Consider the following 25,843-nt stretch of genomic DNA (forward strand, 5'->3'; position numbering starts at 1 on the left):
AGGGATGGAAGACAATTTTTCAGGCAAATGGAATTCAGAAGAAAAGAGGAGTTGCAATCTTATTTTCAGATACATGTGGATTGAAAGCAACTAAAGTCAAAAAAGACAAAGATGGTCACTTTATATTGGTCAAGGGAAAACTACAACAAGAAGACATTTCAATTCTAAATATTTATGCACCCAATTTAAATGCTCCCAGATTCTTGAAGCAGACCTTACTCAGTCTGAGCAATATGATATCTGATAATACCATCATAACAGGGGACTTTAACACACCTCTTACAGAGTTGGACAGATCCTCTAAACAGAAATTAAACAAAGATATAAGAGATTTAAATGAGACCCTAGAACAACTATGCTTGATAGACGCATATAGAACACTCCACCCCAAAGATAAAGAATATACATTCTTCTCATCACCCCATGGAACATTCTCCAAAATTGATCATATCCTGGGACACAAAACAAATATCAACAGAATCAAAAGAATTGAAATTTTACCTTGTATCTTTTCAGACCATAAGGCACTAAAGGTGGAACTCAACTCTAACAGAAATGCTCGACCCCACCCAAAGGCATGGAAATTAAACAATCTTCTGTTGAATAACAGATGGGTGCACGAAGAAATAAAACAGGAAATCATTAACTTCCTTGAGCATAACAACAATGAAGACACAAGCTACCAAAACCTGTGGGATACTGCAAAAGCAGTTTTGAGAGGAAAATTCATCGCTTTAGATGCCTACATTCGAAAAACAGAAAGAGACCACATCAACAGTCTCACAAGAGATCTTATGGAATTGGAAAAAGAAGAACATTCTAAGCCTAAACTCAGTAGAAGAAAAGAAATATCCAAAATCAAATCAGAGATCAATGAAATTGAAAACAAAAGAATCATTCAGAAAATTAATGAAACAAGGAGTTGGTTTTTTGAAAAAATAAATAAAATAGATAAACCATTGGCCAGACTTACTAGAAATAGAAAAGTAAAATCTCTAGTAACCTCAATCAGAAATGATAAAGGGGAAATAACAACTGATCCCACAGAGATACAAGAGATCATCTCTGAATACTACCAGAAACTCTATGCCCAGAAATTTGACAATGTGAAGGAAATGGATCAATATTTGGAATCACATCCTCTCCCTAGACTTAGCCAGGAAGAAATAGACCTCCTGAACAGACCAATTTCAAGCACTGAGATCAAAGAAACAATAAAAAAGCTTCCAACTAAAAAATGCCCTGGTCCAGATGGCTTCACTCCAGAATTCTATCAAACCTTCAAGGAAGAGCTTATTCCTGTACTGCAGAAATTATTCCAAAAAATTGAGGAAGAAGGAATCTTCCCCAACACATTCTATGAAGCAAACATCACCCTGATACCAAAACCAGGAAAAGACCCAAACAAAAAGGAGAATTTCAGACCAATCTCACTCATGAATATAGATGGAAAAATTCTCAACAAAATCCTAGCCAATAGATTACAGGTTATCATCAAAAAAGTCATTCATCATGATCAAGTAGGCTTCATCCCAGGGATGCAAGGCTGGTTTAACATACGCAAGTCCATAAACGTTATCCACCATATTAACAGAGGCAAAAATAAAGATCACATGATCCTCTCAATAGATGCAGAAAAAGCATTTGATAAAATCCAGCATCCTTTTCTAATTAGAACACTGAAGAGTATAGGCATAGGTGGCACATTTCTAAAACTGATTGAAGCTATCTATGACAAACCCACAGCCAATATTTTACTGAATGGAGTTAAACTGAAAGCTTTTCCTCTTAGAACTGGAACCAGACAAGGTTGTCCTCTGTCACCTTTACTATTCAACATAGTGCTGGAAGTTCTAGCCAATACAATTAGGCAAGACAAGGAAATAAAGGGAATCCAAATGGGAGCAGAGGAGGTCAAACTCTCCCTCTTTGCTGACGACATGATCTTATACTTAGAGAACCCCAAAGACTCAACCACAAGACTCCTAGAAGTCATCAAAAAATACAGTAATGTTTCAGGATATAAAATCAATGTCCACAAGTCAGTAGCCTTTGTATACACCAATAACAGTCAAGATGAGAAGCTAATTAAGGACACAACTCCCTTCACCATAGTTTCAAAGAAAATGAAATACCTAGGAATATACCTAACGAAGGAGGTGAAGGACCTCTATAAAGAAAACTATGAACTCCTCAGAAAGGAAATAGCAGAGGATATTAACAAATGGAAGAACATACCATGCTCATGGATGGGAAAAATCAACATTGTTAAAATGTCTATACTTCCCAAAGCAATCTACCTATTCAATGCCATTCCTATCAAAGTACCTACATCGTACTTTCAAGATTTGGAAAAAATGATTCTGCGTTTTGTATGGAACCAGAAAAAACCCCGTATAGCTAAGGCAGTTCTTTCTAACAAAAATAAAGCTGGGGGCATCAGCATACCAGATTTTAGTCTGTACTACAAAGCCATAGTGGTCAAGACAGCATGGTACTGGCACAAAAACAGAGACATAGACACTTGGAATCAAATTGAACACCAAGAAATGAAACTAACATCTTACAACCACCTAATCTTCGATAAACCAAACAAGAACTTACCTTGGGGGAAAAACTCCCTATTCAATAAATGGTGTTGGGAGAACTGGATGTCTACATGTAAAAGACTGAAACTGGACCCACACCTTTCCCCACTCACAAAAATTGATTCAAGATGGATAAAGGACTTAAATTTAAGGCATGAAACAATAAAAATCCTCAAAGAAAGCATAGGCAAAACACTGGAAGATATTGGCCTGGGGGAAGACTTCATGAAGAAGACTGCCATGGCAATTGCAACAACAACAAAAATAAACAAATGGGACTTCATTAAACTGAAAAGCTTTTGTACAGCTAAGGAGACAATAACCAAAGCAAAGAGACAACCCACACAATGGGAAAGGATATTTGCATATTTTCAATCAGACAAAAGCTTGATAACCAGGCTCTATAGAGAACTCAAATTAATCCACATGAAAAAAGCCAACAATCCCTTATATCAATGGGCAAGAGACATGAATAGAACTTTCTCTAAAGACGACAGACGAATGGCTAACAAACACATGAAAAAATGTTCATCATCTCTATATATTAGAGAAATGCAAATCAAAACATCCCTGAGATATCATCTAACCCCAGTGAGAATGGCCCATATCACAAAATCTCAAAACTGCAGATGCTGGCGTGGATGTGGAGAGAAGGGAACACTTTTACACTGCTGGTGGGACTGCAAACTAGTACAACCTTTCTGGAAGGAAGTATGGAGAAACCTCAAAGCACTCAACCTAGACCTCCCATTCGATCCCGCAATCCCATTACTGGGCATCTACCCAGAAGGAAAGAAATCCTTTTATCATAAGGACACTTGTACTAGACTGTTTATTGCAGCTCAATTTACAATCGCCAAAATGTGGCAACAGCCTAAATGCCCACCAACCCAGGAATGGATTAACAAGCTGTGGTATATGTATACCATGGAATACTATTCAGCCATTAAAAAAAATGGAGACTTTACATCCTTCGTATTAACCTGGATGGAAGTGGAAGACATTATTCTTAGTAAAGCATCACATGAATGGAGAAGCATGAATCCTATGTACTCAATTTTGATATGAGGACAATTAATGACAATTAAGGTCATGGGGGGGAAGCAGAAAGAGGGATGGAGGGAGGGGGTGGGGCCTTAGTGTGTGTCACACTTTATGGGGGCAAGACATGATTGCAAGAGGGACTTTACCTAACAATTGTAATCAGTGTAACTGGCTTATTGTACCCTCAATGAATCCCCAACAATAAAAAAAAAAAAAGAAAAAGAAAAAAAAAAGGCTGCAGCATTAGGAAGGTTGAGAACCACTGACATAGAGTGAAAGAACCACCCAGCTGAGCCCAGTCCAAACTACTGAATCACAAGAAAAAATAAACTGTAGTTGTTTTAGATGACCAAGCTTTGGGGTAGTTTTTACACTACAATAGATACCAGTAACTGAAACATTCCCAAACACAACCCTGACAGAGAATGGAGAATTCCTCTTCTCCTTCAACAGGCTCTTCCTGACTTCTTGGCCCAGCTCTCCCACTCTCTTCCCTGTCAGCTATTTGTAGTTCCCTACCTGGCAGCAGCTCTGGGAGCACCAGCCCAACCAGTTCTTTGTGTGACCAGGTGTAATTAATTAATTAGCCATTTGTGAGCCCCAGACAAAGGGGTGCTATTGATCTTCAGTCTCCTCCTTTGGTGAGGAGCCCTTGGAGCTGTAACCATTAGGGGCTGGGTGAGGATGTCTGGGAGAGTCCAAAACACAGGGCCCCACCCCTGCTGTCAGTTACAGGAAATGCCCTGATGACAGGGTTGCCACGACAAAGCTACTCGTCCAACAAAATGTGGCACCCAAAAGATCTTTTCATGCCCCTCATGTTCCAAGGAGCAGAAAGCCTCAGTAGTATAGCAGGTTAAGGCAGGACAAGCAGAGAGAAGTCAACAGAGAGGAGAAGTCAATGTCAAGGGAGAAGGCATTTGGGCAATCCACCCAGGTTAGGCCCTAGAGAGTGAGAAGGACTTGGAGATACCTCAGGTAGACTTCCAGCATGGAGGGCATCTCATGAGAAATTATTGAGAAACAAGAGCTGTGGCCATAGATCATAAAATAGATCCTGGAAGTAATTAAAAAATCATACATTTCCTGTGGATAAGGTCACATGGGCTATTACCTTATTCAATAAATAGTTCAATCATACAATTTAATAGACAGTTGTTAAGGCGTGGTCATCGCAACCAGAAAGGGAAATCAGAGGAGCAAAAAAAGTGATCACAGCTCGGCACTTGTAGCTCAGTGGCTAGGTTGCCGGACACATACACTGGGGCTGGCAGGTTCAAACCCGGCCCAGGCCTGCCAAACAACAATAACAACTGCAACAACAAAATAGCTGGGCACTGTGGTGTGTGCCTGCAGTCCCAGCTACTTGGGAGGCTGAGGCAAGAGAATAGCTTAAACCCAAGAGTTTGAGGTTACTATGAGCTGTGACATCACAGCATTCTGCCAAGGGTGACATAGACTCTGACTCAAAAAAAAAAAAAAAAGTAATCAGGATGGCATCAGGTAAGTAAAGAAAAAGAAGTATACATGGAGCCCAGATTCTGCCCTGGGGAGGAAGGAGATGATCATTTGTGGGGGTATCTAGGAAGGCTCCCAGGAGGAGTTGACCAGTGAGATGGGTTTTGAAGGGAGTTCACAAGCCACAACGAAGGGCAGGGGTCATCTTTAATGGTTGGCAGCCATGGTTTGTAAAGATAAAGGAACAAACCCCAATAGCAGACATGATGATTTGATGGAGGGTAGAGGTGAGCTTTCCAGACTCATAATCAACTTTGGAAAAATAATAACACCCACCAAGGTTCCCACATGAAGCAACCTCAGAAGTCACGAGTGCTGGTGGAATCCAGCAGTCCCAAAGGTTGTAGGTTTCTATGAGTCTTTGTACATGGTGTAGCAAGACAGAAGGAACCCAGGGAGAAGTAGGGAACAACATGTCCTGACCTGCTCAGCAGCAACTATTAAGACTCCCGGGGGGGCAGTGCTGGCTCCGCTCCCTCATGGGCATTCATCCGTCAGGGTGGCTCTCTCTGCTGGAGCCCTGAGATGGGGCTAGCAGTCGGGACACCCCATCTGCGGAAATGGCCCCTCTAGAATGCTGGAGCCCACAGCGGCCCCCTTCCCTCCTCAATGGTGTAATGGACTGAGTCTCCAGCACATTGACCAACACAGTTTTCACCTGCAGACTCCTAGTCTGGGGCCGGTCCCTTTCAGGAAAATCCACCTTTTGACGACCGAGGGCTGCCTACCCATTAGAGGGGCAGCTCTGAGGTAGGAATTACCCCCTTTGCAAAGAGCTAATGTCATTCTTGTCACTTTAAAAACTTTAGCCAAGAGGTATTGACAGAAACATGGTTCTGGGTGAACTATATTTGACTGATACTCTGTCAAATATTGCACGGGGTTGTGATCCCCAACTTTCCTCATCTGCGGCTCCAGTCTGAGTCGTTGCATGCACAATGGCATAATTATCATATTTCGCTCAGATTTCCCTCCCTCGGATCAGAGTCTGTGAATGTGAAATGTGCCCACAGAAAAAGGCAGGCCTGGCGAGGCGGGTGTGAGGGCGAAGGCGCCCCTCAGCTCTTCCCCAGGGGAGAACTGGGAAGGGGGAGCGCTGCCCCGGAAGGCGTCCAGGCCAGGCCCAGGAAGGTGCACATCCTGGAAACAAAGGAGGAAGGTGGCGGATCAGGAGTAAGAGTGGGATTAAGATCACACAAACCTGCAGCCTTTAGAAACTGGCTTAATCCATTTTATAAAGAGTTGGGAGGGTTTTTCTCTCCATGAATATAATACCTTGCACATCTGATCAGCTTTTCTCCCAGAACATTTCAAAGCTCTCTGCAAATACAGCAGAGTCTCCTTAGATTAGAGTATGGCCTATTATTACCTGGCTTTGGAGACACCCCAGGTCAGCAGGTCACCTGGGGCCTTCTGAAATAAGACAAGTCCCTACAACAAAAAGCCTAATATGATGTGGTTTGTCTAACTGGTGGTTTTCAAACTATATGAGTCATGGGACCCTGAAAGAAAAAACAGCCTGAAACTCAATTGCTAATTCAGAACAAAGTAGGGTTATTCTAGTTAAAGGAAAGGCGGGAGATAAGAGGGGCAGAGATGGGACCACTTGACACCCCCAGGGCTCCCCAGACCATAGTTTGAAAACTGCTGTGGAGGTCAGTTGGGCCCCACCCCCAACTAGAAGCAGATTTTCATTGAAGTTAACAAAACAAGCTTCTGTAGGGCACCTTATTTTCCCAAGTACCATTTCCAAGGCTTGGTCCCTAATATTATTTCTATCATTTTGTGTTGTTTTCATAATGAGGAACCCCAAATGATATAAATTCCATGCAGGACCAGCTATGTCCTTTGCACAGCCAAGTGCAAAATAAAAACTTGGGGCCTTTGTTCAAAAACTATTAAGAATTTCAAGATGGGGGCGGTGCCTGTGGCTCAAGGGGTAGGGCGCCGGTCCCATATGCCGGAGGTGGCGGGTTCAAACCCAGCCCCGGACAAAAACCAAAAAAAAAAAAAAAAGAATTTCAAGATGGGGCGGTACCTGTGGCTCAGTGGGTAGGGCACCAGCCCCATATGCCGAGAGTGGCAGGTTCAAACCCGGCCCTGGCCAAACTGCAACAAAAAAATAGCCAGGCATTGTGGTGGGCGGCTATAGTCCCAGCTACTCAGGAGGCTGAGGCAAGAGAATCTCCTGGGCCCAGGAGTTGGAGGTTGCTGTGAGCTGTGTGATGCCACGGCACTCTACTGAGGGCAATAAAGTGAGACTCTGCCTCTACAAAAAAAAAAAAAAAAGAATTTCAAAATGGTGACAGCACTTATTAAACCAAGCACAGATCCCTTGTCAGCACTGGGTCCCATGCAACTGCACAGGTGGCACGCCCCTGAAGCTCATCCTGATTTCATGTCCCCAGAAACGCTGGATCTGCCCCTTTCGGCAACTTTTCAAAGAGATACCTATAGATTCAAATAAACCTCAACCTCTCCTGAGAATTTGCTTCTAGTGAGTCAGACTAGTCAACCTTGCAGCCTATGAGTCTGAAGCTCCTCCCAGCCATAGGGGCAGGCTTCTTTTCACCTCTGCTTTAACACAGAAGATTGGATTCAAGATGAATGGCCGCCTTTGCAAACAGAAACTGCAGCAGATATAATCTGTTGTATATTCGAGGATTCGAATGGGAGCGGCGCTTGGGAGAAATTGTGTCTGGATTCTAAAAAGAGTAATTGACAGAGTCATTTCAGGGTACTAATTGAGGACCACAAAAACTCCCTTTCCAGATGCCCTGTGCTGCAGGGCGGCATAGAAAGGATCTCAGAGAGAACAGGCCCCGCACTGCGTAACGGGGTGCTGTGCAAGTGAGGGACGAGGACAGAGATCTTCCCTTGCCCAGAAAGATCTCCTTAGTCCCTTCTTCAGTTAAGGTACTACATATACTCCAGACCTTGCTGACGTGTCCCCTTCAAGCAGCTCCGCCTTTGAGATAAAAGGAGCGGATCTGATTGGGGGTGAGGAGTCCCACTGTGCCTGGACCGTTTGGGTTAAGGCTGGACAGCCAGTTAGTGGGTGTGCCCGTAGTCTACCCAGGAAACAGAAAGCAGAAAGAACGGCAAACAGGGATGTGCATGCAGGCATTGGCTTTGCAGAGATGGCAGAGCTGAGAGGCCAAGCGGGGGACACTAAGTCCACCTAGTGATGAGTGGCTTTAGGAAGCCACCAGCCTCCTAGGTTGGAGGAACAGACAGAAGAGGCAGGCTACCAGAGTAAGCCAGGGCCCCTGGGGCAAAGCTGGATCCACAGGAAGAACTGGAGCCCAGGAGGAAACAAGATGTAGCCAGAGCCACTGTCCAAGGAGGGATGGGATGAGGAGAAATAGCCTGGGCCCTCCTTCACACTGTCCCTCTCCTACCGGCCAAATCCAGCTGGAAGCCGGTCACCAGAGGAGGCTGGGAGATGCAGCCCCAGGGACCAGCCTTCTCGGCGGTCACAGAGCAGAGCAGAGGCAGGGCATAGAGAGGATCTCAGTGCAAACAGGCCCCGCACTGCAGAACAGGCTGCTGTGGAAGTGAGGGACGAGGACAGAGAAGCATTTGAACTTGATAAACTTTGGGAACCTTTCTTTCTTTTTTTTTTTTATTACATCATAGCTGTGTACATTAATGCGATCATGGGGCACCATACACTGGTTTTATAGACCATTTGACACATTTTCATCACACTGGTTAACATAGCCTTCCTGACATTTTCTTAGTTATTGTGCTAAGACATTTACATTCTACATTTACTAAGTTTCACTTACCCTTGTAAGATGCACTGCAGGTGAAATCCCACCAATCACCCTCCCTCCGCCCAGGGAACCTTTCCAGCCCTGGGAAGGGCACTTGATAGGAAAGCTCTTCACTTTCCACACAGTTCACAGGATAATGACTGCAGAAATAATGTTTCTCATGCTCAATAAAATTATAGGAGAAAACCTTTCCACTGGCTATTTAATGTCCTGCTAGATTAATTATTCTTTATAACTCAGGAGAAATGTTGTATTTTCTGACTTGCAGATTCACTTCCGTTTATGAAACAGCAAAAATTATATAACCTGTCATGTTTCCCTTTTTGCCTTAGCTGCCAGGAAGCTCTAAGCTAAATTTCAAACTTCTCAAATACAGATTTTTACTTATATTTATCATCTTCTAAATTTCTTTAAATTCACGATTTCTCGTTTAAACCTCTCATTGGTTCAATGTTTATAATACAAAACACCTCACATACTTTTCTGAAATAGATAAAGTATACCTTGGCCTCTTTTTAATTTAAGATGATTCCAAGAGTTCCTCTATCTCTGATTATTCCCCACAGTTGGTCCCTATCTGTTCCCCTTCCCCCAGAAAACTTCCTAATGATTTGTCATTTTCCCACGTTGAGAAAGCCACAGGCCCTTCCCACTTCTCCATGGCACTCTCTTGCTCTTAAATTGTTTCTATATCTGTTTCACTTCTCCTTTCTCTGCCTGCTTCAGAGATTTCCTCTCTAGCAGGGCATGAACTCTTCCTGAGCAGTGCCAGCATCATGGGGCCCGCTAAAGAGGAAGCCACAGCCTGGACAGAGAAGTGAGGGCTCCTGGAGGTAGAGGGTCAGTGTGTGGGCATTATCGGCAGCAATCACGGGCTTGATCTGGTATGAATCTATCTATGCCACTCATCTCAGTCAATGACTGATAGGCATCTAACGTGCTCAGCAGCTTACCAGTGCAGTGTCCCTCACCCCACTTTTGGTAATAGCATCTCAATTTTTCTATGGAGATTACTCCTCCCCATTGCATTTAGTCTGGTTAAGACTGTCTTTCAAAATGCCACGTCCTCCTCCTTCCCAAAGTGGGGCCAGGACACCTGACCAAAACTCATGAGACTTTCTCTTCCAAAAGGGTAAATGTTAAGTGGAGTGACAAATTAAAAGCTCATTCATTTTGCCTCTAATCCCCAGTGAACCTGTCTACAAGCTCTTACCACCTCCAAACCCAAAACTGACCACATGCTTATGCTTGCAAGGCTGGCTTGCTCAGACTTTTCTTGGGTTTTTAAGAATGAATTTCTGGAGCAGTGCCTGTGGCTCAGTGAGTAGGGCACCGGCCCCATATACCGAGGGTGGAGGGTTTGAACCCAGCCCAGCCAAACTGCAACAAAAATATAGCCCAGTGTTGTGGCAGGTGCCTGTAGTCCCAGCTACTTGAGAGGCTAAGGCAAGAGAATTGCCTAAGCTCAAGAGCTGGAGGTTGTTGTGAGCTGCCACACCACAACACTCTACCAAGGGCAACAAAGTGAAACTCTGCCTCAAAAAAACAGAATGAATTTCTGGGACAGTGCCTATAGCTCAGTGGGTAGGGTGCTTGGCCACATACACCCAGGTTGATGGGTTCGAACCCAGCCCAGGCCAGCTAAAACAACAATGACAACTGCAACAACAAAAACAAAAAAATTAGCTGAGCATTGTGACGGGCTCCTGTAGTCCTAGCTACTTGGGAGGCTGAGGCAAGAGAATTGCTTAAGCCCAAGAGTTTGAGGTTGCTGTGAGCTGTGATGCCATAGCACTCTACCAAGGGCAACATAGTGAGACTCTGTCTCAAAAAAAAAAAAAAAAGAATGAATTTCTGTTGCTTGCAACCATCACAATCCAAGTGACGCTGGGTCTGAGAGTGGGCAAAATGCATAACCTCTTTGAGCCCCAGGTTCAACACCTGCATAATGAAGATGAGGGTGCTTAATCCATCGTATGTATTTCATGAATATCTCATCCCTCCCTCCTTGCCCTGCTAAACAAGTAACCCACAAAAAGTGACGGAATGTGCTCACATTCCACAGGTGGTTGGTGGCAAACATCAATGGTCATGTCTCCCGAGAACTCGTGTTCTTACAGACCTTTCTACTTTTCAAGGAATTCCTTGAGATCTCACAGATGGGTGAGCAGCAGTTTATCCATTTCAACGAGAGAGAAGAGGACTTACTAAAACACTTGCCAAAAACTCATCGTAAGGAACAAAAGCAGCAGATTCTCTAGCTGGGGCCCTCTCCCAAAAGCCCTGGCCCAGGCTGTGACACAGCAAAGCTGCTATGCTCACTGAATTCCGCTCTCCATAAAACTGCAACTGATTTTGCTCTAGAGGAATATGTGGGAGCAGCCGTGGCTTTGTGACCTCCTGTTTCCCCCATGAGCACAGGAGATCCTCAGACCCTCCAGGCTCAGCTCCAGGCCTCCGCTCCTCTCTGGTCAGCATGAACATGGAGCTGAATGTGGCCAGCCCTGCCCAGCTGCCTCTCTGGGTCCTTTTATTACCCTGAGCCAAGTCTCCAGAGAGGACTGTCCTTGCTGAGCAAATGGGAGCTCAAAAGTGATGTTTCTAAGCCCATTTGATTCCATGCGAAATCTGACTATTTCCTAGGGCTCGCTGGCCCCAGTAATAACTACTAGCAGTATCACTGCTATTTGCTGCTGTCAAATAGGAACGCAGTTCATTAGTGCTGCTTTACAGAGTCAGAAACAGGCTTAGGACAATTAAGAAACTTGACCAAAGTCACACAACTATTAAGGGATGGAGTCAAAGATCTCCTGCAGGTCTACCTGACTCCAAAGCCTGTGCTTTTAACCACTGTGCTATGGATATCTCTAATGCTTCCAAGGGGAGGCCAACATGGCACCTTACAATCACCAGGGGGACACAGGCCACATGGAGGTCATGGGGAGTGAAAGAGAACTGACTTCCGGTCCTGCTGCTCAGAGGCTGAGCAACTTTGGAAAGTCGCTTTTCCTCTCTGTTTCTCAATGCTCCCGTCTGTAGGGCACTCTGCCTCAGTGGGACAAGATAATGCACAGTGTTCTGCATGGAGGAGACCCCAGCACACAGGAAGAACGATGAGGAAGTGGGGGGCTGCCGGGACCCCCTATGCAGACAATGGCACTGAGATCCCACTCCCCTCCCACCTTCCCTGCTCAAAGCTGGGATGCCCCCTCAGGCCTCCTGGGGAAGGGACAGGAACAACAGGAGCCTCCCACTGTGGCCTCCAACCAGTCCACTGATTCTTTTCCCTAAGTCATCTTGGGCTTAAAGACCTTCGTGAACCAAGTAGGAAGAAGCCGGAGAAGCCCACCATAGCCCGGGAAGCCCAGGCTTCCAACCTCCTCCTCTGTCACTCTCAGCAGCCACACTGACCAGAGCATTTGCTCTGCCCTGTTCTGGTGAGCTCAGCAGCTTCCCCTCACCCACCCCACCCCCGCCTCCTCATTACAGAACAAAGGAACCTGGCTCCTTCCCGCCAGTCCAGAGAGGGTTCCTAATTGGCTTTCCATTAAAGAGAAAATAGACTACTGTTTCCACCTCATTATTTATGAGTCTTCTGGAAGTGCATTTCCATGCACTCTGGGGTTACTCACGCCCATTTTGCTTGGCCATATTTTATGATCTGTTTTATTTATTCAGGGCCTCTATTGGGTACTCACATCTGAAACCAATTAAAAACCAAGAAATAGGAAAAATCAAATAAACACCTGGACATGTCCAAACCCAAAGTCTTTTTGAAGCCTACTATTGGCAGGACTGGCTTGGCCATGCCCACCGGCTGGGCCACTGGAAATGGACCCCTCTCCTGGACATACCAGGTACAAGGCCACACAAAATGGTGACCCACGGATTCACAGACCTCTTGTCCTCAGAGCTTGGCCAAGGTTGCCTGGCTCTTTGGTTCACCCAGGGTCTCCCCACGCAGGGCAAGGATAGGGCTTATTCATCTTCCTACCCTCCCCTCTGCCTGGCTCATGGTAGGAGCTCAGTAATTCTTTGCCCAGCCTTACTGTGATAACCAACACACTCTCTGTGAGTGCATATGTGGACACACTGTGTTGTGAGCAGGAACAGCACAGAGAGCCATCACCATCACCCTTTGCCTTTCATAAGCATCCCAGCTGTCTCTGGAAGGATACCTAGGGCTAAGCATCTCAGAAAAGCAGCCATAAGATGGGTTTTTCAGAAACAGAAGGTCTCGCCGTCAGGAGCTCTGTCCACACTTAGCTAAGTGTGGACAGAGATCTCGGGGAGAAGAAGGCAGGCTCTGCCATCTTTTTCAGGAAAGTCTGAAACCATGTCACGCATCTTCATGGGATTTGCTTTGGAGTCTGCACATGGACAAGTCACCCTGCACCTTGTTTTCCATGTAAAATTCGAAGAAGCTCCTTTGATCATGCTTACTCCCTGCTTCCTCTAACTTCAGTCTCTGCCAAAACTTAAGGCCCCTCCCTCCCATCCCCTTCTCTACCCTGGAGAGTCAGTACACTGGGGGGTGGGCTCTGTCTTGAAGCCAAATGCCCCCTTCTTTCCCTTAGGCCAAGCTGGATATATGGACAGTGTGGAGAGGGACAGGAGCAAGTGGGGCCAGCAGCTGCCTGGCAGGTGGGAAGCCTAGAAGGTCAGCAAGCCTTGGAACTTGGTGGGGTCTCCGTTGGGGTTGAAGGAAATAATGGAAATAATGCACACACATGGTTAGGAGATGGGACTGGGACCCTGGATTCTTAGGGATAACACTGCTTACACACTTATCCCTCCCAGCCTCTGCTTTCTCTTAGTAATTTATATTGATCTGTGTTAGTCGGGGTTCTCCAGAGAAACAGAGCCAATAGGATCTCTCTGTCTATCTATGGAGTGAGGAAGACAGAGAGAGAGATAACGAGAGTGGGAGAATTGGCTCACACAGTCTTGGAGGCCAAGCCCAGTCCCATGATCTGCCATCTATAAACTGGAGAACCAGGAAAGCTGGTGGTGCCGTTCATTTTGAATCCAAAACCCAAGTCCAAAGGCCTGAGAACCAGAGGAACTGATGGTATAACTGTTGGCCCGAGTCTGAAGGCCCGACAACCAGGAGTACCAGTGTCCAAGGACAGGAGGAGATGGATGTCCCAGATCAAACCGACGAGCGAATCACCCTCCCTCCACCTTCCTGTTCTTTCTGAGCTGTCAGTGAATGGAACGATTCTCGCCCTGGTTGGTGAGCAGATCGCCTTTGTTTGTTTGAAACAGAATCTCACTTGGTCACCCTTGGTAGAGTGCTGTGGCATCTTAGCTCACAGTAATGTCAAACTTTCGGGTTCAAGCAATTCTCTTGCCTCAGACTTCCAGGTAGCTGTGACTACAGGCACATGCCACAGCATCTGGCTATTTTTTAGAGAAGAGATCTCGCTCTGGCTCAGGCTGGTCTCTAACCAGTGAGCTCAGGCCATCCACCCGCCTCGGCCTCCCACAGTGTTAGGATTTCAGGTGTGAGCCACTGTACCTGTACCTGGTTTTTCTATTTTTAGTAGAGATGGGAGTCTTGCTCTTGCTCGGGTTGGTCTAGAACTCGTGAGCCCAGGCAGTCCATGTCAGCCTCCCAAGTGTTGGGATTACACGCATGAACCCCTGTACTGCACCCGGCTGAGCGGATTATCTTTACTCATTCTACTGATCAGTCTCTTCCAGAAACTCCCTCATAGACACACCTAGAAACAGTTTTACTAGCAATCTAACCATCACTTTGCCCTGGTAAGCTGATGTCGACACACAAAATTAACCACCATATCTCTCCTTCCTTCACTCATTTGTTCATTTACCAACACACGCTGAGCGGGCACTGGCCGCACTCCTGGCATAACGCTCAGGCCTTTGCTCTCTACCGCTTGGGCCTGTGCCTTCTCTCTCAACAGTACATTTCAGAGATCTGCTCTTCACTTTGAACATAAGAACCATAAAAGTCATCAAATCTCAAGGCAAGAAGGGAACTATAAATAGGAAACTGACACAATTCCACTTGTCCACAAACCACTGCTTTCAAATTTGGTCACATTCTGGCAAACGTGACCATTTCTTGCTGCTACAAATAACCGGCCTGATGCTTCTGAATATGAGAAGTAAAGTTCCCTGATCTCTCTGTTCCCTACTTTCTTCACAAGCACGTGCGCCCTGGGGGTGACAATTCAGGGAACAAAAAGGCATGTGAGGGGTGCAGGTTGGGGAGAAGGACCACATGGCCGCAGTCTGAATCCTACACTGAGAAAAGACCCTAGTTTGGTAATGTCTAAGGGAGCTAGGTGACACTGAATTGCTCTGGGTGACCATATCAGTCCCTTGCTCAGATTTTATCGGTCCCCTTCTCAATATTTTAAATGAAAAAAACAAAGTATGTAAGATGAAAGGTAAGCCAATTGTATTAGAATACAGTGATCAAGGGCGGCGCCTGTGGCTCAGTGAGTAGGGCGCCAGCCCCATATGCCGAGGGTGGTGGGTTCAAACCCAGCCCCAGCCAAACTGCAACAAAAAAAAATAGCCGGGCGTTGTGGCGGGCGCCTGTAGTCCCAGCTGCTCGGGAGGCTGAGGCAAGAGAATCACGTAAGCCCAAGAGTTAGAGGTTGCTGTGAGCCGTGTGACGCCACGGCACTCTACCCGAGGGCGGTACAGTGAGACTCTGTCTCTACAAAAAAAAAAAAAGAATACAGTGATCAAAATATTTTTTAAGCTGCAGTTGAGTAATTTATGTACAACTTTATAAAATAAGGCAATTTTAACTTAAATTTTATTTTACTTTTTTTATTTTTTATTTTTTTGAAACAGAGTTCACTCAGTCACCCTTGGTAGAGTACCATGAAATCATAGCTCACAGCCACATCAAACTCCTGGTTTCAAACAATCCTCTTGCCTCAGCCTCCCAAGTAGCTGGGACTACAGGTGCCCACCACAACACCTGGCTAATTTTTCTGTTTTTAGTAGAGACAGTGTCTAGCTCTTGCTCAGGCTGATCTTGAACTCCTGAGTTCAAGCAATCCACCTGCCTCAGCCTCCCAGAGTGCTAGGATTACAGGTGTGAGCCACCATGCCTGGCCTTAAATTTTATTTTTTAAGACATGTCTATCTAAAGAGTGTTGCTTTTTGACCGGATCATGGTCAATATGACATGCCTGTCTTGGAAAGAGCAAGTATCATGTTAGATACTCAAATTTGATAGTCCCAGGGGTTGAAAATCCTGATTCACAAAGATAAATGTTCCAAATGCATCTAAAAAGTTCACAGCTTTCTTTACAAGGAACACCTGAATCCTTCAAGGTTCATGGTGTTAAACCCCAATCGTGGGAAAACATAAGGTTAATGTTCACTACACTTCACTTCACTACAAGGTCCCGAGCTACTCCAGGGTTGGCAAGTAGGTCTCCTAAGTATCTTTAGACAGGAACATCGCAACTGGAGGAGCAAGCAAATAAGTGACAGAACATCAAAGTAGAACATAAGTGATATTTCAAGCTCTACTTTAACTGTAATGCGATATACAATTGTCTGGTTTCTCATGGTGTCAAAGTCGCAGGTACTGCTAAGGTTACTGTGGTTTATAAGACAAGGAAATACTGGCTGGGCATGGTGGCTCACACCTGTAATCCTGGCACTCTGGGAGGACGAGGCGGGTGTATTGCTTGGGCTCAGGAGTTCAAGACCAGCCTGAGCAAGAGTGAGACCCTATCTCTACTAAAAATAGAAAAATTAGCCAAGAGTGGTGGCAAGCACCTGTAGTCCCAGCTACTCGGGAGGCTGAGGCAGGAAGATCACTTGAACCCAGGAGTTTGAGGTTGCTGCGAGCTATGATAGCACTCTACCCAAGGCAATAGAGTGAGACTGTGTCTCAAAAGAAATAACAAAAAAGAAATACTAAGATCCAGTTGCATGCTACCAAAGATAATCTCCTTCCATCCAAGTTTGCAGATCCCACAGAGTACGTTGAAAATCTGTGGATCCCAGACCAGAGCAGAGGATAAAAGCCATCTATACAGCACAGAACTGGAAAGTCCCCAAATGCAGGGCAGCCACAGAGACACCTCAGCACCAGGATCCAGGAAGGCCCTTAGAGAGCAAGAAGGGTCTTGTTCTCACGTTTGGGCTGTGCTAAGGCAGCCGCTCTGCTCCTTGCACACCCTGAGTCTGCTCACCTTCACTCTCAAATGTGCTTAGAGTAAGGGAGGACTTACTTATTAGAATCAGGGAGAGGCTGGATTTCATGTTTGTGTTAATCCAGAGGGGACTGTAAATCCTTTTACAGATGGAACCAATTCAGCTGAAGTAGGAACTTCGGGCAGAAAGGTAAGTTTCACCTGGAAATCTGCAGACTCTTACAAAAGGGCTTTGGGCAACCATAGGCTGTGGCGTGTGGGTCCAAGGTGATCTCATGTAGGTCTCAGGGGACCTGGCAAACATTGGGTGGCATCTAAAAAGGTCACAGGGCTTCTTACAGAGGAGGAAATCTGTCATTCCTAGCTCTGAGGTTTGGGAGGGTATAGGTAGCTCTTTGCCTTCTCGTTGTTTTTTCCACGGCAAACAACCCTGCCCTGTGGCTCAGGCATCCAGAAGAGAGGTGTGGCCTTGTGGAGTGTGGGGTGCTCCCCTCACCATCACTAAGGGTTTGTTCCTTTCAGGAATCTGAGTGAGAGACCGGCTCCTGGCAGTTGCCAACCTGGGCTGTGGTTACCGAGGAAGCTCTAATGAGAAGCCGGCCAACGAATCCCCTCTGTGCCGACCTGCCTGCAGCAAGCCCGCCGCTTCCTCACGCTGGTTTGTAAGTTTTTCTCCTAATCTCAACCTCAATTCCTTTTTCCCATTCTTCTGAATGTTAAAGTCACGACCTTTGCGGTTTATGGGCCACCGGAGACCGAAATAAATGTGTTAGCTCAGAGTCCAAACAAGTAATAGCCAGCCAATTAAATTAATAATCCATATTGTTACAATGTTTAACCACGGCTGTTTCCTCAGCGGTCTGTTTAAATCACAGCCAAGGCCTGACCTATTAAAATGAATAACTGGAATTATGAGAAACTCCATTTAATAAACACAGCGAGGAACGCAGCACAATTGGGCATGAAATATTTATTACCACTTGAAGCAGAGAGCTGTTTGGGACTTTAAGATGGGACTAATGAATGCGTTTTAATTTCTGACTCACGAGGTGGGAGGTGGGGCTGGAACTGGGGACCCTTTGGCAGATTTCTGGAAAAATCAGCTCATGTTATGTGATCACGTTGTGTTTATGTGTGGGCCTTGTCCAACTCATTGTGAGACAGAGAGGAAGAGATGTCCCCAGGGACCTTGTACTTGCTCAGTAAATGTTACGCACTGGGTGGACAGGTGGCTAGGCTAATGATAGAGAAACATTGTGACATCTTAGTATCTACAGTTCAATGACACGACACAGAACACACTTACCACAGTGCTTGACACATTCAAATCCCTCAGTGACCATCTCTGTAGTCAGGACAGCAAATCAGCCTCACATTTGGTAACTCTTCCAGAGTCCCCGAGCTGCCCTAGGACCCAACTTTCACCCCGACTGGCCCATTTACCTTTATGTGCGCCTGGGAGCCTGATTTGAATTAGATATTTTTGCTTTACTGTTTTTGGCTTTTCTCAGAATGAATTGCTCCTTTCTTTGTTTTCCCAAAGTTCAATGTCTCGTCTCTGCATTTGCCTTGGCTCATCCCCATCTTCCCAGGTATTGCCGTGTTTCGCAGGGTCTGTTTCCTGTTCCCAGACAAAGTCAGCGCTGAAGTTTTGATAACGGGTTTAGGACATGTGGTTGCTGTAATGATAGCCCTTAGCAAGTCTTGCAAGCAGGGTAATTATTGGGACCTGTGAACAAGGTAACTGAGCCTTCTCTCTAGGAGAGCCCCAAATGGGAAAAGCATGGCTCTGTGCCTGCCCAAACTTGCTTTCGGAGAAAGGGGAAAGCAGGCAGACCAATGTGCCGATGGGGCACATTTGACATTGTGAGATCTGGTGGGGGCCCAGGTGGGACTGGAGTTGGGCAGAGACACAGGAAGGTGCACCTTGGTTTCCCCTTTGAGACCTAATAGTTGTCTTCTGGAGGCTATAAAAATACCTTCAGGTCTGGTCACCACATTCCCAAGCCTAGAATTAAATTTGTTAATGAGTCTAGGAAGCAAAGAGCAGTCTCATTTTGGGCAGGGAGAATCTAGAAACTAAAACCAGAAGGAGGAATGCACTTTGTAAAGGACAGTCACCATGTTTGGCAGAGATGATTCTGTGTGGGAGATTGATGGAATCTTGCCACATCCCTACTAAATTCAAAAGTCAAGAGGGGTTCCAACTAGGAAGAGTGTCATAAGTGACCTACATAGCATCATGTGGGTCAGAGGCTTACCTGATCCTAAGAGAGCTTCACAGGGCTCTATCTGCAATCTGTAAGCCTAGTGTCATCCGTGTTACCGTCTGCCTCTTCTCTCTCTTTAATCCTTGAGGATGCTCATGCCTGGAATCCTAGAACTCTGGGAGGCCAGGGTGGGTAGATTGCTTGAGCTCAGGAGTTTGAGACCAGCCTGAGCAAGAGTGAGACCCTTTCTCTACTAAAAATAGAAAAACTAGCAAGCGTTGTATACAGGCGCAGACTCCGTCAAAAAAAAAAAAAACCCTGGGCAGTGCCTGTGGCTCAAAGGAGTAGGGTGCCAGCCCCATATACTGGAAGTGGCAGGTTCAAACCCAGCCCCAGCCAAAAACTGCAAAAAAAAAAAATGCTTGAGGTGCCCATAGCTCACTCAATGGTTAGTGCACCAGCCACATGCTCCAGTGGAGGGTGGGTTCGAACCCTGCACAGGCCTGCTAAACAAACAAACAAAAAAAAAAAAGCTGGGCATCATAGCAGGTACCTATGGTCTCAGCTACTAGGGAGACTGAGACAAGAGAATCACTTGAGCCCAAGAGTTTGAGGTTGCTGTGAGCTATGATGCCATAGTACTCTACAGAGGGTGACAAAGTGAGACTCTGTCTCAATAAAAAATAAATAAATCCGTAAAGATGGTGAGTATCACAGCTGCATTGAAATTCTATTTTCCTGGGTGGTGCCTGTGGCTCAGTGAGTAGGGCGCCAGCCCCATATACTGAGGGTGACGAATTTGAACCCAGGCCCCACCAAACTGCAGCAAACCATAATCTAGGTTCTCTTTGCTGCTGGGTGTGTCACTATTTTTAGGTGTTTAAGTAGAAAGTGCTGAAAAAATATTCCTTTAAGGGAAACTATATCACTAGTTTACACAGAATATCTCCTCTAACCTAGAAGTACTGGGTTTTTACTTAACTTTTTTTTCTTTTGTGATAAAGTCTTACTTTGTTACCCTTTATAAAGTGCTGTGGCATCACAGCTCACAGCAACCTCAAGCTCTTGGGTTTAAATGATTCTCTTGCCTCAGCCTTCCAAGTAGCTGGGACTACAGTCACCCTCCACAACATTTGGGGTATTTTTTTAGAGATGGAGTCTTGCTCTTGCTCAGGCTAGTCTCAAAAACCTGAGCTCAACAGTCCACCACTTTGGCCTCCCAGACTGCTGGGATTACAGGCGTGAGCCACCAGGCCCGGCCCTACTTCACTTATTTTATTTTATACATGTATATGTATTTCTTTTTTCTTCTTTTCTGCACTCTTTAAAAGTGGCTAATTAATATGAGGGTACATACCATGAGGTTACACTGTCCTGTTTGTCAAGTTGCATTGAGTCCTTCACCCATGACACGTGCCATATACCCCCACATTGTACCTGTTAATTAGGTGGGAACTTACAGAACCACCTTCCCCCCTCCGGTCCCCTACCCCGACCTTCTTGAACTTAATTGTGTTTTTCTCTAGCATGGGCCTGTAGTTGTTGATCTACTAGTTTCAACATAGTATTGGGTACATGGGATGCTTGCTTTTCCATTCTTGAGATACTTTACCTAGGAGAATGTTCTCCAAATCCATCCAGATTAGTACAAAAGTCTCCATTTTTTTGGCTAAATAGCACTCCATGGTATACCTAGACCACAGTTTATTAATCCATTCATGTGTTGATGAGCACTAAGGTTGTTTCCACATCTTTGCAGTTATGAATTGAGCTGCTAAAATATTCAAGTGCAAATGTGCTTATAATAAAATGTTTTTCTTCTGGGTAGGTAACTAGTGATGAGATTATGAGATCAGATGGAAGATCTATTTTTAGCTCTTAAGTATTCTCCATACTTCTTTCTAAAATGGCTGTATTAGTTTGCAATCCCACCAATAGTACATAAGTGCTCCCCTCTCTCCACACCCCTGCCGGCATCTACAGCATTAAGATCTTGTGATATGGGCTATTCTCATTGGGGCTGATATCTCAAAGTGGCTTTGCCTTGAATTTCTCTAATAATTAGGGATGATGAGCATTTTTACAAGTGTTTTTGGCCTTCATCTGTCCTCTTGGGGAGAGATTCAGTTCATGTCCTTTGCCCAATGACTAATGGGGCTGTTTGCTCTTTTCTTGTTGTTTTGCTTGAGTTCTTTGTAGATTCTGGTTATTAGCCCTTTGTCAGATTCATAACATGTGACTATCTTCTCCAATTCTGAAGGTTGTTTACTTGCTTTATTGATTGTGTCCTTAGCTGTGTAGAAGCTTTTTAATTCAATCAGCTCCCATTTATTAATTTGTTTATTTCTGATGCTTATTTCTGCAGTTGCCAGTGGTGTCTTCTTTATAAATTCTTTCCCAAGGCTGATTTTTTTTTTTTATAGGGACAGTGTCTTATTTTATCGCCCTCAGTAGAGTGCTGTGGTATCACAGCTCACAGCAACCTCCAACTCCTGGGTTTAGGCGATTCTCTTGACTCAGCCTCCTGAGTAGCTGGGACTATAGGCACCTGCCACAATGCCTGGCTATTTTTTTGTTTCAAATTGGCCAGGGCCGGGTTTGAACCTGCCACTTCGGTATATGGGACCAGTGCCCTACCCACTGAGCCACAGGTGCCACCCAGCCCCAAGGCTGATTTTTTATTTTTATTTTTTTGCAGTTTTTGGCTGGGGCCGGGTTTGAACCGCCACCTCCAACATAGGGGTCGGCGCCCTACTCCTTTGAGCCACAGGTGCCACCCTAGGCTGATTTTTTAAAGAGTTTTTCCCACACTTGCTTCTAGAGATTTTATCATTTTGTGTCTTTGATTTAAATTTTTTATCCTGGGTGAGTTAATTTTTGTAAGTCATGAGAAGTGTGGGTCCAGTTTCAGTCTTTTACATATGGCTAACCAGTTCTCCCAGCACAGTTTATTAAATATGGATTCTTTTCCCCAGTGTATGATTTTGTTTGGTTTATCAAAGATCAGATGGCAATATTATTTGTTTCTTTTATGGTGAAAATCTTGATTCCTAAGAACACGAACATAATTACTTATCTGATTTACATTAGTTTCAAAATAACATTATCAGTACTGAGGCGAATGATACAATTTTAAAAGTACAAAATGACAGTCAAACGTGTAATTCATCAGAAAGCAAAGCGCTATCAAAGACTTCTATAATTATGTCAAAGGACATAGGTATAACCTGAAGTGGCTCCCCACTAGCCAAAGGTGGGGAGATTTGGGCATAAAAATACCTGTATTGAATCAAAGCACATCAAGTATGTTTCAATCTATGAGTTTGTAGTGATGCTTTAAAAAAAAAAAAACTCTTAGGTAATTTTTGGAGATGGTTAGAGACCTAATTCATTTTCTGAAAACTAGCAGATAAAACATCAAGTATTTACCTGTCTTTCTAACATGAAGTGTATTTCAGAATAATCAAATAGTTGATGTAGGAGAGTTACTTTTTATAAACAATTCTCAGCTAATCATTACAAAAAAGAGTGACAGAATTAGAATGTCAGCTTTCACAGTCCTAATGAATTAATGGATCCAGGCAACCATCAGCAATGGCTCCCAAAGTCATCCAGGGAAAAGTTAATGGGGAATTTGACAATGAACAGATCAGGCTGACAATATCCAAGCCTGCCAATCCATCTTACAACAAATAATGTTAAATATCCCCTCATGTAAAGTAATGCAAAATACACACATCTATTTATGAAAGATTCTTGCCAAAAATCAAGCCTGAATCTGATCTTGTTGCTAGCTCTAACAATCGTTAGACAAAAGGTACAGGGGATTCCGGGAAACCAGGGTGGGAGGGTTACTTGGGTTCAGGAATTCAAGACCAGCCTGAGCAAGTGTGAGACCCCTATCTCTACAAAAAATTAGAAAAGTTAGCTGGTCTCGGGGGCACATGCCTGAACTCCTAGCTACTTAGTAGCTTGAATCAGGAAGATCCCTTGAGCCGAGGAGTTTGAGCTATGATGATACACTCTAGCAAGGGTGATAGACTTTGTCTCAAAAAAAAAAAAAACCAACAACAACTACAGGGGCCAGAGGAACAAGCTAAAGAAGACTAAAGAAGACCTATGTGACACAATCAACAAAATCCAGATCGTGGGAACCTCTGTAGAATGACAACCCAATTTTTTCAACACATAAAGGTTAAGAAAAAGAAGAGCAGGATGAGGCACTTGTACCTTAAAGACTTAATACACAAAAGCTATGTATTATGAGATGTAGTTTTTTATTGTTGGGGATTCATTGAGGGTACAATAAGCCAGGTTACACTGATTGCAATTGTTAGGTAAAGTCCCTCTTGCAATCATGTCTTGCCCCCATAAAGTGTGACACACACCAAGGCCCCACCCCCCTCCCTCCTTCCCTCTTTCTGCTTCCCCCCCATAACCTTAATTGTCATTAATTGTCCTCATATCAAAATTGAGTACATAGGATTCATGCTTCTCCATTCTTGTGATGCTTTACTAAGAATAATGTCTTCCACTTCCATCCAGGTTAATACGAAGGATGTAAGGTCTCCATTTTTTTTAATGGCTAAATAGTATTCCATGGTATACATATACCACAGCTTGTTAATCCATTCCTGGGTTGGTGGGCATTTAGGCTGTTTCCACATTTTGGCGATTGTAAATTGAGCTGCAATAAACAGTCTAGTACAAGTGTCCTTATGATAAAAGGATTTTTTTCCTTCTGGGTAGATGCCCAGTAATGGGATTGCAGGATCAAATGGGAGGTCTAGCTTGAGTGCTTTGAGGTTTCTCCATACTTCCTTCCAGAAAGGTTGTACTAGTTTGCAGTCCCACCAGCAGTGTAAAAGTGTTCCCTTCTCTCCACATCCACGCCAGCATATGAGATGTATTTCTATATAAAATATTCAGAATAGGCAACTTCATAGAGACAGAAAGTAGATTAGTTGGTTCCAGAAGCCGGAGAGAGAAGAGAATAGGGAAAAGCTGGAGGAAACATAACTTTTTCCTGGGGCAATAAAAAACGTTTGAAATTACAGTGAGGTGGTGGAATTAGAGAGAGGTGGTGGTTGCACATCATGAATGCACTAAATAACACTGAATTTGACTCCTTTTTTTGAGACAGAGTCTCGCTTTGTTGCCCTGTGTAGAGTGCTGTTGCATGACAGCTCACAGCAACCTCCAACTCTTGGGCTTAGGTGATTCTCTGGCCTCAGCCTCCCAAGTAGCTGGGACCACAGGTGCCCACCACAACACCCGGCTATTTTTTGTTGCAGTTTGGGCCGGGGCCGGGTTTGAACCCACCACCCTCGGTATATGGGCCCGGCGTCTTACTCACTGAGCCACAAGCATCACCCTGAATTTGACTCTTAAAAGGTAATTACATGTTATATGAATTTCACCTCACTGAAAAAAGAAAGAGAGACAGACTTACATCCCAGGATACATTAACCACATGTAAATGTGTGGGCTTTATAAGGATCCTAATTCATAACTAATTCAAACTATAATAAAATAAACAGATCAGACAATCAGAAACATCCAAACATTGACCAGCTACTTGCTGGTATTTTAATAAATTATTGCTATTTTTAAGCTTAATAATAAAATTATATAATCACCAAAATATCTCTCTCATGTTTAAAACATATACTGAAAATTTATAGTTGATATGACATTGGGGATTTGTTTTAAAATAATCTGGTGTGGCCAGGCGAGGTGACTCACACCTATAATCCTAGCACTCTGGGAGGCTGGGATGGGTGGATTGCTTGAGCTCAGGAGTTTGAAACCAGCCTGAGCAAGAGGGAGATCTTGTCTCTAAAAATAGCCCAGTTGTGGCAGGCGCCTGTAGTCCCAGCTACTTATAGGCTGAGGCAGTAGAATCACTTGAGCCCAAGAGTTTGAGGTTGCTGTGAGCTATGATGCCACAGCACTCTACCAAGGGTGACAAAGTAAGACTCTGTCTCAAAAAAATAAAACTTAAAAATGTATTTTTTCCATAATAGAGTTAAAAAATAAATCCAGGAAGTTGGTCAGCCAACACTTGAAATATAATTAACTTCCCTAGTGATCAAAGAAATGCAAATTTTAAAAATAAGATGTAATTTTCTACCTATCAGGTAGGCAAAGGTTAGGAGAATGTTAATACTAAATATCGATCCTAGCACTCTGAGAGGTTGAGGCAGGTGGATTGCTTGAGCTCAGTAGTTTAAGACCAGCCTGAGCAATAGTGAGACCCTGTCTCTATTTTTTGTGGCCAGCACCTGTAGTCCTGGCTAGTTGGGAGGCTGAACTAAGAGGATTGCTTGAGCCAAAGAATTTGAGGTTGCTGCAAACTATGATGACACCACAGGCACTCTACTCAGGGTAACAGAATGAGACTCTGTCTCAAGCAAAAAAAAAAAAAAAGAAAGAAAAGAAACTAAATACTGATAAGAAGTAGGAGAGTAAGCATGCTTATCACTTCTGGTTTCCTCAGCATAGCCTGGGTATCATGCAGGGGTGTCCAACCTAAGGCCTGTGGGCAG

At 44.5% G+C, this 25,843-nt stretch overlaps 1 protein-coding gene across 1 annotated transcript in view; it reads left to right on the plus strand.

Moving 5' to 3' along the window:
- Positions 1-17,724, plus strand: part of VTI1A (vesicle transport through interaction with t-SNAREs 1A) — a 456,166-nt gene extending 438,442 nt beyond the window's left edge. The window contains exon 9 of the mRNA XM_053583706.1: positions 17,608-17,724. Coding sequence (XP_053439681.1) covers positions 17,608-17,674 — 67 coding nt within the window. The 3' untranslated portion in view covers positions 17,675-17,724. The remainder of the gene's footprint in view (positions 1-17,607) is intronic.
- Positions 17,725-25,843: the final 8,119 nt, after the last annotated feature.

Source organism: Nycticebus coucang, chromosome 3 (genome assembly GCF_027406575.1).
Source record: "Nycticebus coucang isolate mNycCou1 chromosome 3, mNycCou1.pri, whole genome shotgun sequence".
NCBI lineage: Eukaryota > Metazoa > Chordata > Mammalia > Primates > Lorisidae > Nycticebus > Nycticebus coucang.